This window comes from Psammomys obesus, unplaced genomic scaffold, assembly GCF_907164565.1.
Source record: "Psammomys obesus unplaced genomic scaffold, mPsaObe1.curated_primary_1811, whole genome shotgun sequence".
NCBI classification, from domain to species: Eukaryota; Metazoa; Chordata; class Mammalia; order Rodentia; family Muridae; genus Psammomys; species Psammomys obesus.
Genome location: NW_026596079.1, coordinates 35241851 through 35257026, shown reverse-complemented (window position 1 = coordinate 35257026; position 15176 = coordinate 35241851). Strand labels below are relative to the sequence as shown.

At 38.5% G+C, this 15176-nt stretch overlaps 1 protein-coding gene across 1 annotated transcript in view; it reads right to left on the bottom strand.

The window, feature by feature from the left end:
• Angpt1 (angiopoietin 1) overlaps positions 1-15176 on the bottom strand; it is a 109525-nt gene that overhangs the window by 27513 nt on the left and 66836 nt on the right. Inside the window, exon 7 of the mRNA XM_055626700.1 lies at positions 13232-13398. Within this exon, the coding sequence (XP_055482675.1) occupies positions 13232-13398 (167 nt within the window). The remainder of the gene's footprint in view (positions 1-13231; positions 13399-15176) is intronic.

Genomic DNA, 15176 nt, shown 5'->3' with positions numbered 1-15176 from the left:
AAAAATGTCCAAGGGAATTAGTTATGTTCTCATTTTGCTATTCCTATTTAGAGAGCAGCAGGAAAATTCCTTTCCAGCATTTTCTAGGGTGAAGACAGGGTAGAGTGATTATGATGAGGAAAAATCATTGAGAGGCATTGTGTGAGGTTTGCTGCAGGGAAAAAATACTTTCTCTTCTCTTACTTGATGGAATGTTACAACAGGTCTGCAATTAAGAATCCAGTGTAAGCAGATTCTTCTGTAGACCAAAACTATCCCTGTGTTTACTTCTCTTCACAATTAGTATAATTCCAAGCCCTTCAGGGTGGATTATGGCCTCTGTTATCTGTACCACAGTGAACCCCCACGTTGGAGATGGTTGGCTGTTATTTAAGTGAGGCTTGTCCCTTCCTACCTCTGTGTTTTGCCCATAGTTCATTCTCACTGGAATCCCAAGCTCCCCTGTCCTCTGCCGCCATCTTTCCTATTGCCTCACACACATACACTCACATTTCATTAAAGTACTGTGTATTTCCTCAAGGAAGCCTTTCCCAGTTTTCCTTAACTTTCTCAAGCATGCCTCATCATCTGTCCTTCCTCTCAGCAGAACTGATCTCTTGAGTTCTCAACTATAATATAAATAAGGTTCTTAACCAGGGTTTTGAGAGTGAAGCTAAAATCACAAATACATGTATGTAAAATTTTGTGCTTCTTCCTTGTTCTTGGGCAGAAAGTCTAATTTTATTTTATTTTCCTTCCTTCCTTCTTTCCTCCCTTCTTTCTTTTCTTTCTTTCCTATTCATTTCCCATGGGGTGGGTCTCAAGTTGGGCAAGTCATTGGTTTGCCAGTCTATCAATCTCTGCTCCACCTTAATCCCTATATGTCTTGTAAGAAAGACAAATTGGGTTGAAGGTTTTGTGGGTGGATTGGTGTCCCCTCCCCTCTGCTGAAGGTCCCACCTAGCAACAGGGCATGGTGACTTCAGGCTCCATACCCTCACTGCTAGAGGTCTTAGCTGGGTCACCCCTATAAACTTCCAAGATCCTCCCTGTCCCAGAGATTGCCCCCACAACACCTATTTCAGTTCTCTTTCCTAGGCATATTCCCAAAAGATGCTCCACCATACCACAAGGACACTCAACCATGTTCATAACATCTTTATTCGTAATAGTGAGAAACTGGAAAATAAGTAGATCTCCCTCAAGCAAAGAATAGATAAAGAAAATGTGGTACATATTTTAATAGAATACTATTCAGCAATTAAAAACAAAGACACCACACAAATTTCAGGTAAAATGGATGGAACTAAAAAATATCATTCTGAACAAGGTAATCCAGACCCAGAAAGACACACATGGCATGCCTTCACATATAAGTGGACATTAGTCATTCGTAAAGTACAGGATAACCATGCTACAGTCCACAGACCGAAAGAAGCCAAGGATGGCCCAAGGGAGAATGTTTGAATCCCACCCAGAAGGAGAAATGCAGTTCATTTTTTATTGGTTTTAATAACTGATTTCTGATCAAATCTGAGGCTGGCTCCATTAAAGATAACTCAAACCTAGTAATGTGAACCTAGTAGAAGGCTATGACCAAGGAACTCATAGCCACAGAGGTGGGCATAATACTCATGTTTTGCTAAGTGGATGTGCTGCCAAAATCCTTACTAAATATTTGATTTATATCTACAGACTAGTGCTACTCTCAGTTTTAAGCAATAAATGCTTCTCTTTGCAGTAAACAGCTAATTCAGAGACTCACAGCTGCACAAGGAGCTGGGAACCAGTGACTGCTGTGTGTTCAGCATGAAACGGGACAGCACTTAAACCTCACATCTAAACTTTCATACCTGCTGTCACTTCCATCACCAACACTGCCTGTATTAGTATCCATATAGTTCCTATTTTCGCCTTTTACAGTAATTTAAGCTGCCCCTGGGGAGCTTCCCAGCTTTCTCAAATAGTCTGTGGTCCCTTACTCACAACATGTTACTTTGCTGGCGTTGGTGGCATTATATTTCCTGTGAGGCTACTTACTATCCATCTCTTCTCCTACTCTCCAAAACAGTAGGGGAATATTTCATCTCAGACAAGAAGTGTGTAAGTTAAATTTCATTCATTGAAACAATTATCTCTGGGTTTAGGAAATAATTACAACAAAAGCAACAGGTTAATTTGAATTAGGACTTCTACTGAATTGGAGAAACTCTTTGTAGTCAGGTGTGGTGGCATATTCCTGTAAGCAAGAGCCCCAGTAAGGAGGTTCACAAGTTGAAAGCCAGTCTAGAATACAGAACAAGACCCTGCTTCAAAAGAGAAGTAACAGGGAACAGAGATGCTGGATAAGCACAAATAAAACTACCTGAAACTTCGGTTTGAAAATTTTTGCTAGATATTTAAGAGAGCAGTGGAGTTCTACAGAAATAACTTTCTCTTAGTATTTCACAACATCTGCTACTGGTTCCAGCCAGGACCAAAGGGCCATGTGGCCCTAAGGATCAGTGAAATGAGAAACATTTCAAATACACACACAAAAAAGTGAAGCACGTTTTCCAATACCTCTAAAAATGCAGGGCCCAAATTTACAGGGAAGGCTCAAGAGATTTCTTTTCAGTTCATATGAATTTGTTTTGTGGATTTAGAATGAAGTTCAGCTTTTCCTCCTCATTTTACTCCCGAGGATCTGAGCTTTAGAAAAGTGAAGCAATGTGTCCAAGGTCATTCAGAAAAGCAACTGCAGATCCAAGTCTAGAGTTCATGTCTTTGAGTTCCCAGTGTAATATTTAATATGTTACATCAAACCACTTCCCAATAACGATCTCAACCAAAAATAAAACTTGTGCAAAAAAAAAAAAGTGCTTTGTGGCCAAATCATTTCAAGTCCACAATCTTCTCAATATCTTATTCATATATTCATGTGGAATCTTTACAGACAAAGCTGATGATAGCCATTACTCAGTCAGTTCTAACAAAAAATTACCATTCAAACCCCTAAACAGGGAGAGAACAAAATTACATATCTACCCGCATGAATTGCAGATGGCACAGGCACCTCATGGTTAGAGGGGCATTAGAAAGTGTTACATACTATCTTCATATTTAAGTAACTCACGTTTTCTAATAGGTGAAGAAGGACTCATTTTACTGTCTGTGGTATTATAAGATTTACTAATTATGTCCAAATCATAAACACAGAACAAAAAAATTAAATTTAGATTTTTAAAATTTTCCCAAGGCAGGGAGAAACACTTGTAAAAACATTATCTGGTGAAATAGGTGATTTAAATTATGTGTTTTTGCAACTACAGCATCTTTATTCAATTGTCCTTTCCTGGAAGCAGTAGTGCACTTGAATTTGTTTTCAAATGATAAATCTCACTCTTGTGTTATAATAACATAAAGTAGTCGTTTTCAATGAGGTCTCACAAACATCCAAGACATTAGCAAGCGGAGGATCAATACTAAACCTATTTCAAAAATTATCAGTTTAATACATTATATAAACTCTGATTTTTCATAAATGGTTTAACGTAGCCAGACCAAAAATGGGGCAACCCATAAAAGGGTTTTATCAGTTTTAGTGTTAAGAGAATGTGAAATGTACCAATCATTTGTCTAAAAGATATAAATTTGAATCTAATCAGGAAAAAGTAATTGAGAAAAGAAATATCATGGAAAAGACTGATATCTACAATAATATCAGTTTCTATGAATACTATCATTTCTAAATTTATTTACATTAATTTTTGGTTAACTTTGAGTATTCCTAAGTATATAACATTTAGAGAGTTATGACCAAAGCAGTGAGTGGATCTGGTTTGGATTCTGTATCCATACAACGAATAAACAAGCAGCAACAAAAGTTTTTAAGACAATAAGGGAAGATTTCAACATAGATTTTATTATTATGTTATTTATACAAATTAGGTATTTACTTATGTGTATGGATGTTTGTCTGCATGTACGCCTGTGCACCAAGTGTGTGCCTTGCACCCATGGAGTCAGGAGAAGAACTCATCAGATCACCTGGATCTGGAGCTTCAGACAGTTGTGAACTGCCTTATGGATGCTAGGAAATGAACCTGGTTCTTCCAGAAGAGCACCCAGTGGTCTTAACCACTGAGATATCTCTCCAATCCTGCAATCAAAATAAATTTAATTTAAAACCTGAACACCTTTCACATTTGTGTGGCTAAATTTAAGTTTACCTGGCCCAAAACAAGTTTACATAATATTTCTGATGAGCGAATTTTTTTCACCTAAGTATAAAATAATTCAGTCGTAAATATGATAATTGATTTGCCTATTATACAGTTAAAACATACCACTTCATCTTCCTTATTTTGGGGCACTCATTATACCACACTTCTCTGCTTTATAAGGGCAAATCAAGTGTTGGTCTAAAACTTGAGCCATGGGACAAGGCAAAATTCCACTGATAGTAATATGAAAACTTCATCCTTAGTGGTTAGTTTTCGTAGTACTAGACAGAACTATACAAGCTACTGGAAGAAAACATTGTCATTAATCATACCCACACTAGTCTGGCAAGACATACCCACTGGTGCAGCAGCTGAATGAACATAATGAAAGCCACCAACCACATTTTGATTGGATTAAAGTCATGCTCCATGAGTTGAAACCCGTCTCTAGAACTATTATCAGGCTTAAAATATATGGTAGACATGTCATAGGCACTAGGGTAAAGCCTACTATTATACAGATAAATAAACATAACATCAAATGTACTGGCAGCTGCTTATCTTCATATCCAGGCATCAATGAATTGCTCAACCATCATTTGTGATAGATGGCAATTAACACAATGAATCACACTGGCCAGTGTGCATAGAAAAAGACTATAGTGTTTTCACTTTCAGTGAAACACACATACCACTACCACCACCCATCAAGTCCCAAGGTTCATTGGGCAAGAGGAGAGGAAAGAATGTTAAGACCCAGAGGTGGCGGATGACTACATAGGCACATCTTCTGGACATAGCACAACAACTGTATGTTTGAACTCATAGTGATTGGAACACAATCTGCAAAATCTGGGCAAACCCAATTTCCTCATGGAGAGGGAAATGGTGCACACAATCCTATTCTATCTTTGGAGCTTTTGACAATCGTAAGCTTCTCGGGGAGGAAGAAACACTTTTCTCTAAAGCGTTGTCCCTGATAAGTCTCTTATTCTCCAGCAGAGGATGATACATCTAAGAACATTCGGGCATTTTAAACTGATCTTTAAAGGTTAAAAAAAAAATATGACACAAAGTTGGTTGGGTAAGGAAGGTGGGTGGATCTAGAAAGAGGTGGAGGAGAGGAGGTGATCATGATCAAAACACATTGTCCTGCCATGCCACATTCTACGCCTTTATTTTAATGTGATAGAGCAACACAACTCTATTTTCCTATATAACCATGACTAGTATATTCAGGTTGGTTTTGCAGACAAGAAACTCAGATTTCTTTACAGCCTGAATAACTCTGATCCTCATTACAGAGTTGTTGTCTTTTCACTCCACTGAGCACAGCATCTTTTCAACTTCAAAATTAAACTGTTATTTTTAAAGCTCAATTTATTGTTGTTTGATGACTGTATATTTATTTTCTAACTGTGCCTTGAGATAGCAAACTTTTACGAGAAGAAAAAAGCCACTCTAATCCCTAAACTGACAGAAAGACTTAAATACTTATTAGAGGTATAAAAATCTGATTGTTTCTCAAGTAATTCAAAACCCATAAAATAGAAATGCATAAAAGTAGGCCTACAGCTGGAGTGATGACTCAGTGGTTAAGAGCATTAGTTGCTCTTAAACAAGAGCTGGGTTCAGTTCTTAGCATCCACAGCCATCTATAATTCACGTTTCAGAGTGTCTGTTACACTCTATGACTTCTGAACCCACCAGACACTCATATACTGCACACACATACATGCAGGAAAAATTTTATACTGTTAAAATAAAATACATCTTTTTAATGGTACTAATCAAGAAAACAATTTTTTGAGCTTCAAGAACCTTCACAAACACCTTAATTTGCATGGCTGGAAAGTTGAGAACCATATTAGGATGTGGTGGTTCAGATCCCAGCCCTTAGGAGATCAAGGCAGTAGCATTATTATAGTTTAAGATCACTGTGGGTTCCAGAGTAAATCCCAAATCCAGCGTAGTCTTGACAGAGTAAGATACCATCACAAAGAACAGAAAGAATGAAGGAAGAGAAAGAAAGAAGGAAGGAAGGGAAGAAAGAAGGAAGGGAGGAAGGAAGAATGGAAAAACAAAAATTGAGAATTGAAGAGATGAGGCAATATGCCTACTAACAAAACAGGATTAGAAGAAACATGCTGTTGTAGATTGGGTGTTTTGATTGTATTTAATTAAAAGAACAGATAAAGAATGTTCCTTTACTTGGGAGTAGTCATATGTATAGTGGGTATTTCAAATTTTTCCTTGGACTCATATTAACTCCTGTGATTTTATGCTCCAGTTTTCTGAGGTGAAAAAAAGAACATCTGGTACATAGTAAGGATATATGCACTTATATTATTTATCAACTTTTGGTAATTTTTTAATTCCTTATGAATTACACTTTATTCACTTTGTATCTCCCCTGTGGTTCCCTCCCTCCTCCCAACCCAATCCCTCCCTTCCTCCACCCTCTGCATGCATGCCCCTCTCCAAGTCCACTGATAGGGGAGGACTTCTTTTCCTTCCTTCTGATCTTAGTCAATTAGGTCTCATCAGGAGTGGCTGCATTGTCTTCTTCTGTGGCCTGGTAATGCTGCTTCCCCCTCAGGGAGAGGTAATTAAAGGGCAGGCCAATCAGTTCATGTCAGAGACAGTCCCTGTTCCTATTACAATGGAACCCACTTGGACACTGAACTGCCATGGGCTACATCTGTGCAGGGGTCTTAGGTTATCTCCATGCATAGTCCTTGGTTGGAGTATCAGTCTCAGGAAAGACCCCTGTGCTCAGATTTTTTGGTTCTGTTGCTCTCCTTGTAGAGTTCCTGTCCTCTCCAGTTCTTACTGTTTCCCCCTTCTTTCATAAGATTCCCTGCACTCTGCCCAAAGGTTGCCCATAAGTCTCAGCATCTGCATTGATAGTCTACAGGGCAGAGCCTTTCAGAGGTCCACCACTCTGGAAAGCAATCTGGCGCTTCCTCAGACAATTAGGAATAGCGCTTCTCAAGATACAGCTATACCACTCCTAGGCATATACCCAAAAGAGGCTCAAGTATACAATAAGGACATTTGCTCAAACATGTTTGTAGCAGCCTTATTTGTAAGAGCCAGAAGCTGGAAAGAACCCATATGTCCCTCAATGGAGGAATGGATACAAATATTGTGGTACATCTACACAATGGAATATTACTCAGCTATAAAAAACAAAGATATCATGAAATTTGCAGGTAAATGGTAGGATCTGGAAAAGATCATGCTGAGTGAGCTATCCCAGAAGCAGAAAGACACACACGGTATATACTCACTCATATAGACATATAATATAGGATAAACCTACTAAAATCTGTACACCTAAAGAAACTAATCAAGAGGGTGGACTCTTGCTAAAATGCTCAATCCTTATCCAGAAAGGCAAAGAGGATGGACATCAGAAGAAGGAGAAAAGAGGGAACAAGTCAGGAGCCTGAATTTTTGATAACAGTTATCACTTGAATTTTTATGCAAATTGTTCCTACTCATATAGAAAACAAAAATAAGACTACTGTTGAGAGAAAAAGAATTTTGTCTAGAGTTATTTAAAAAGTGAGTACATATTATTATTCTTAATGATAGGATAGAATATAGATACTGGAAAGTCCCTCACAGGTTAACAGAAGCAGAGAATCCAAAAGGGCTTGCGAATGAGGGCAACATTTCTCTAGAAAATCAGCATAGGGTACTTTAGAGGGCACTTCTCCTAGTTTCTGTGGTTTGTTAAGGGGTCAGGACATTGTGGCCACAGCAAGAAGATTGTACACAGCAAGAAGATTGCACTTGAATGCAGTGTGGGGCTGTGGGCCTACAATCCTGTATCGACTATAAGTTGCATGCAGAAAGGAGGCTTGACCTTGGGTGGCATGACTTCTCTTGGCCACAGAAATACTTAGAGAGAGGGGTTCAGCTGCAGTCTGCCACTAAATTCCTATGAGGTGCTGAGAGTGATTCAGACCTCAAGGGAACAATGGGCTGCCACACAGCAGCATTTACTGGGGAAAGTATCAGGGAAGATTTTCTCCGTTGAGACAGAATCTGAATTGTGTAAAACATATTCATGTAATAAGCTTAGGCTTGTTTATGTTGGGTATGGATATGACACCAATAAGGCAGGAAAGTTTTAGAAAATTTGTCAACAGTTACTGAAAACATCATCACAATGAGGAGGTTTTTGAATTGAATAAGACAGGTGAAAACGGCTGGATAAGTCAGTCGTGACAAAAAGCAATCAAGTCTTAGTGGTAGACTTCACTTGCAGATGTTAAAACATTGTTCAAATCTAGGAAAGAGGATAAATCTGATTGTCTAATGAAAAATCATTTCAGCTATAGTGAGGAAGAAGTATTTGGGAGTAGCAAGATGAGAGGAAGGAAGATTGCACAATCGCCAGGGTGTCAGATGACAAGGATATGAATAATGCCACCTCTCCAGGGGAAGTGTTTAATAATTTCTCATTGATTGCATGTCATTCCATATGATAAGTTTATCATGACACTCTTACATTATTATTTTTTCTGATTCATGTTCTCTTGGGTTCTATAAATTTCATTTTCATCTGAGAAAATCATTTGAAGTTTCCTTGGAGGTTAAAAGGGAAATGTGTGTATTATATGCACATCTTTAAACTAATCTATCTGTTCATAACACTTATTTTTAATCAGTATGTCAGGAACATGGGGAATAGTTTTTCTTTTTAAACTCAGATCTGTGACTATAGCTAAAGAATTTTTAGAATAAAATTTCTGAGAACTATATGCAACTATTCACAGCTAGGGGGAGAATTAGCCGATGCCAGGGATGAGCTCCTTTATTGGTCACTCAGTGAAGAGTGGTGAACTTTGAAACCAGCTATACACAAACAATAGAAACAGAGTCAACAGGTTCTATTACGTATATTGTGCATAGACATGTGTGTAGCAATTATGTTAAAAATATGTGTGCATGCATGTAGCAATTATGTTAAAAGTAAAAGAGACTCGACACTGAGAGTAGAGGGGTTCACACAGAGCACCTGGAAAAAGGCTGGAGCGAGGAAAGGAAAAGGGGGAAGCAAGAGTACTATTCCAATTAAAGATATCTATGGAAAAAAATAAGAATAAAAACTTTAAATCATAAAAAGAACACTTTGTGAATTTAATTCAAAACCTTTAAAATAACATGGAAAATGTAAAAATTTGAAGAATAACCCTCAAGGTTTCAAATTTCAGTTGGAATGCAAATGAATCTGAGCAGAGCAATGGACTCTAACCTCACTTTCCCAATCTTTAAAATAGGTCTTCCTCCAAATGTCACTATGTAGATGCTTAATATGAGAAGATAAATTCATTAAAAATAAACTACTACACAAATCTTAGTGTTAGTAGTTTGAGTGAGTGAAGGAAGAGCTCCTCCTGACCACTAGCACTGTGTGAGGATTTCACGAAGGCATTACTGTCCCTGAGTAAGAGAAGCTTCAAGGAAGTAGCTTATCTACTGACACTTCTCTTCCATTGTATAGGTTATTTTTCTCATTGTTGTGGTAAAACACCTGATTAAAAAACAACTCAAACAAGGAAGAGTTTATTTTGGCTTATCATTTAAGAAGTTCTGTAGGGGCTGGAGAGATGGCTCAGTGGTTAAGAGCAGGGGCTGCTCTTTTCTCCACAAGATCAATTCCCAGCACCCACATGGTGCAAAGAACCAAACCGAACTCCAGTCTCTGGGAATCCTCTTCTGGCCTCCATGGACACCAAGCATGACTGTGGTTCATAGACACACATGCAAACAAAACAACTATATATATAACATAAAATAAAGTGCTACATTCTGTGCTGAAGGAGACAGCATGACTGCACTCATGTGAGATGGCCATTCACATAGTAACTATAATCAAGACACAGAGAGCAAACGAGAAATAGAGCCAGGCCTCAAGGCCCATTCTTTGCTCAGCCACTTCAAAACTGAGGCCTAATAAAAGCTCCACCACCCTATAACACAGAGCCACCAGCCTGAGGACAAAACACTCCAACACAAGAACCTATGTGAAACAGTCTACCTACAATATAGAATTTAGCAAATGGAACAGACATCGGAAGAGGGAGAAAACAGGAAACAGGACCAGAACCTACCACAGAGGGCCTTTGAAATACTCTACCCAGCAAGGTATCAAAGCAGATGCTGAAACTCATAGCCAAACTCTGGGCAGAGTGCAGGGAATCTTAAGAAAGAAGTGGGAGATGAAAGACCTGAAGGGAACAGGAGCTCCACAAGGAGAACAACAGAACCAGAAAATCTGGGCACAGGAGTCTTTTCTGAGACTGATACTCCAACTAAGGACCATGCAAGGAACCTAGAACCCCTTCACAGATGTAGCCCATGACAACTCAGTGTCCAAGAGGGTTCTCCAGTAATGGAAACAGGGAGCATCTCTGACATGAATTCATTGGCTCTTTGATCACCTCCATCTGATGGGAAAGCAGCCTTCCAGGCCACAGAGGAAGACAATGCAGCCAGTCCTGATGAGACTTGATAGGCTAGACTCAAATGGAAGAGAGGAGTACCTCCCCTATCAGTGGACTTGGGGAGGGGCCTAGGAGGAGATGATGGAGGAAGGGAGGGAGGGATTGGTAGGGGCTGAGGGAGGGGGCTACAGCTGGTATACAAAGTGAATAAACTGTAATTGATAAAAATAAATAAATTTTTAAAAAAGGAACATAAAAAAGCCTTAAAAAAAAAAAGAATGAGTAGTATCTTCTATGGTATACCCACTTTATCTATCTACCAGAGCAGGCTTATGATTTAATTTCCTATTTGCTGAAAACAAGAATCCTAAACTTTAATTTTATGAGAGGTAATTATGGCAGCTCTACCTCTTGTTAGTATTCCTAAGAGTGAAAGCCAGAACCACCCACTGTATTATAGTGATACTACAACAGAAACCACCATGAAAAAGATAATAGTAAAAATTGCCTCCTTATCCTTGAGAAAAAGAATGTACTCTTTAGTCTCAGCTCGCTTTCTTTTAAAACCAGAAGTATGACATTAAATCACAGTCCTAGTTTGAAATTCTGATTCTCAAGTTTCAAATATCGTTTCATGAAATAAAATCCTATAGTGTCCACTATTCCAAAGCTGGGAAGAATTTTTTTAACCATAGTTCTGTATCATATGTGTGAAAGACATGTGGGCAAAGGAATCATACCTACCAGAGGCGTAAGGAATATTTACTAAAGGTATAGGGGAGATGTGCTCTAAAGGAATCTGGAGCTCCTTCTGCATGCTTACGAAGAGTCACGCACCCCTGACCCTGGAAGTCTTGCAGATGCCGCTACATTAAGCTTCCCTAACTCTATCCTCCAGAGACCACCCCCCCCTCACAGGTATGCACACACACACATGCACAAGCCCCTCTACCACAACCGCCTAGAGCAATCTGAGTGGCATTTTGGAAAGAAACCAGGGCAAATTCTTCAGGAGCCTAGAAAAAGACTAGACTAATTACTTGCTAGTTCTATTGTCAAGCTGTCTGATGTTAGCCAAGTTTCATATAGTTTCAAGTTTCAGGTCAAAACATTTACATAAGAGTACCCCTGATGTTTTACAGTGGTTTTTCTTGTTACAAAACTCTCAAAATATTGACCTCCTTAGAAACATTTCTTACACTCCATTGCATTTTACAAATGTCTCTTTGTTGGTTTCTGGAGCTGCCATAAAGCATACCCTTGCTCCCACCCTGAGATTATCTACATCTTAGCTCTATTTCTCTCCCTCTGTTATGGGACATCATCACTATTTGTTAAGAAAATGGTTATTACAACTCCAAAGGTCCAATTGTATAGGTAACATAATAAAAATGAGTCATCCCATAAAAAAAGGTATGGATTTTAGTTCCCATAGATTGTTACGACTAAAAAGACAAACAAGAATCAGAAATCGTTGATCTTTGAGGACACAACCAACAACACTGGATGAAGAACCACAAGGCTTGTTTTGTTAGCATTGCAAGTTGCATGCAGTCATATGTCACTCTTTTACTACACATTATAACGTTTTCAAGACAAACGAGGAATATTGTTACCAGTTAAGAAATCAAGGCACATGCAATTAAAGATTTGTTAGGTGATGAGTATTGTGTTGGCAGGTCATGAAATGACACCAACTAAAATACTCTCCTGCTATCAAGGACCGCCAACCAGATTTTTATGAGCCTGATAGGCGCAGAGCTTGACTACAAGGTAGACAAGGCTGAAAATGGCCAGTACCTAATCAAAGTCTTAGGGCATGGTGGTAACACAGTATGTGATTGTGAAACAAATTTATGTTATTTCTTTAGCCACAGTTTTTACGTTTCCTTGGTTATGAGCTGCTCATTAAAAAAAATGAGAAGCATTTAATAATTAATATACTAGTTACTAATTCTAACTAATAGTGTAATTTGTCTATTTTCACAGTCTATTGTTTGTACTGACTTCATCATTTAGATTTATTTTACAGTTGATGTTATTTAAAAATTTCTCCTGACAATTCCTTGGCTCATATTATGCAAATTACTCAAAAATATAAAAATTTCCTCTAGTTACATTAGAGGTGATTTGAAAAAGAATTAAAATTTAAGAAAAGTAAAAGAAATAAAACCTTAAAATCTGTGAAAAAATTAGATTATTAGAAGCCACTGAGTCGCCTAGGTTCCACTGTCCGTCTTATATTTATGACGCCACTACACCCTCACGAAATTGCAACAGGGCCACAGATACCTCACTCAGTTCACTATCCTCTAAGACTCAGCCAACTTTATCCTCCAGAGACCATCCCACCTCACATGTATGTGCCAATATATGATTGTCAACCTGTAAGACATAAAGTGTCAAGTCAAAATATTAGTCTTTAAGACTTCACCCTGACGTCTATGTTACGTCGTCACGAGGTTTTCAGGATCTCAACATCATTCATTATAGAGGGACCATCGACATTCTCTCCTGCTCTGTTGTTAATATTGTCACTTAGTGGCAAGGTGAAAGACTGTCATTGCAGTTCTGAACACGGCTTACCTATAGTTCTGCTTTTCATTTCCTATGTGGAATCTGTCGTACTGGGAGTAGGCTCGGTTCCCTTCCCAGTCCATCAGCTCAATCCTCAGCATGTACTGCCTCTGACTGGTTATGGCAAAAATAAACTCATTCCCCAGCCAATATTCACCAGAGGGATTTCCAAAACCCTGGGAAAGAAGAGAAACACGCACTCATTACTCCAGGGGGACTTTTTCATGTTCCACATCTATTTTCTAAATAACAATAACAAATAAAGATAGTTTGATTTGCTTTTTATACTTTGTTTTAATTACTAACTTGTTCTAGTACTCTTCAGCTGTGTTTCTCTCCACTGCCGCTTATGTCTCAGTCTTTATCATGGTAAATCTGTTTATTGTGACATTCTTTGGTTAAGTTAACCTACTAAGTAAGATTAATCAGAAAACAATTCTCAACTCAGAAGTTTTTTGACAAAGTTTCTAAAATGTTAGTGGAAGAAGAGGGAGAGAGAAAGACCAGGTAGAGACAGGAACTCTACATGGAGAACAACAAAGTCAAAAAACCTAGGCCCAGGGTGGGCCTGCAGAGACCGATACTCCAACCAAGAACCATGCATGGAGAGGACCTAGACCCCATGCTCAGATGTAGCCCATGGCTTCTCAGTTTTCAAGTGGGTACCCTAGTAAGGGGAGAAGGGGCTGTCTCTGATACAAACTCAGTGGCAGGCTCTTTGATCCCCTTCCCTTAAGGGGTGCAGCCTTACCTGGCCACAGAGGAAGATGGTGAAGCTAGCTCTGATAAAACCTTACCGGCTAGGATCAGATAGAAGGGGAGAAGGTCCTCCCCTATCAGTGGACTAGGGGAGGGGCATAAGGGGAGAAGAAGGAGGGTGGGTGGGTGGGAATAGGAGGAGACAAGGGAGGAGGCTACAGCAGGGATACAAAGTGAATAAATTGTAATAAATAAATAAATAGAAGATTTAAACAGAACTTGAATACTTCCAAATGAACAGTATCAGTATACCACTCCTTATTTAATAGTATTATATTTGTTGTTATTATTATTCAAGACTCCAATTATACTGTAATTTTCCAGATGATTCAATTCTTTTAATATGATCATAGTTCTAGGCTTGGTAATTTTAATTACCAAGCCTAGAAAACAATGGATGTTATCACTTAGTTTGGCAAACATCTGGGTTTAGGCAGAGGGATGAAAAGTAAGTGCTAGTGGATAAATGACTGACTTCATCTGAATCTCCCTAGTGCCTTTGGAGTCATCCAAGTGAATACTGTCAAAATTTTAATTTTTTTTTTTTTTTTTTTTTTTTTTTTTTTTTTTTTTTTTTTTTTTTGGTGAGGAGAGGAAAGCAATGGTCCTCCCTGCTCTGAACTGACTCCTATAATTGAAGATATTGACAGAGAAAGAAGCTGAGAAATAGATTTGGGTCATTTCAGAGATATTCAGGAAGCATTTCCTTGGCAATACCTCATGACCAGTTTAGTTCCTTATCTACACACTGGTCTTATTGAAACAGCTCTGAGCTGCTTAACAATAGAAGCTGTACTGTATTTGTGAATTCTCTAACACAAATGAAGAAATGGCATACAGTGAGCAATGGACACTAAACTTCACAGACATTGAAAGGAAAGAAGGAAGGAAGGGAGGAAGACAAAAGGAAAAAAAGTTATAGCACTTCACAGAAGTGACACTGAAACTCTGTCCTTGTCATAGATCATTTTTTTTTTGAGTTTCAGCCATACAACTGAGAGCTGGTAAATATGTGTCCGTTTCCAGACTGAGTCAAGTGTCTGAGAACATTCCAGACAAATCCTCATCTGGACAAAGTCCTTAATCATGCTCATACATGCAAACGTTTTAAAAAAAAGACCAGGTCCCATAATCACAGAATGTATACATGGTTGTTATATGAAGAAAGTTACCATGGTTAATTGATCATTTATTA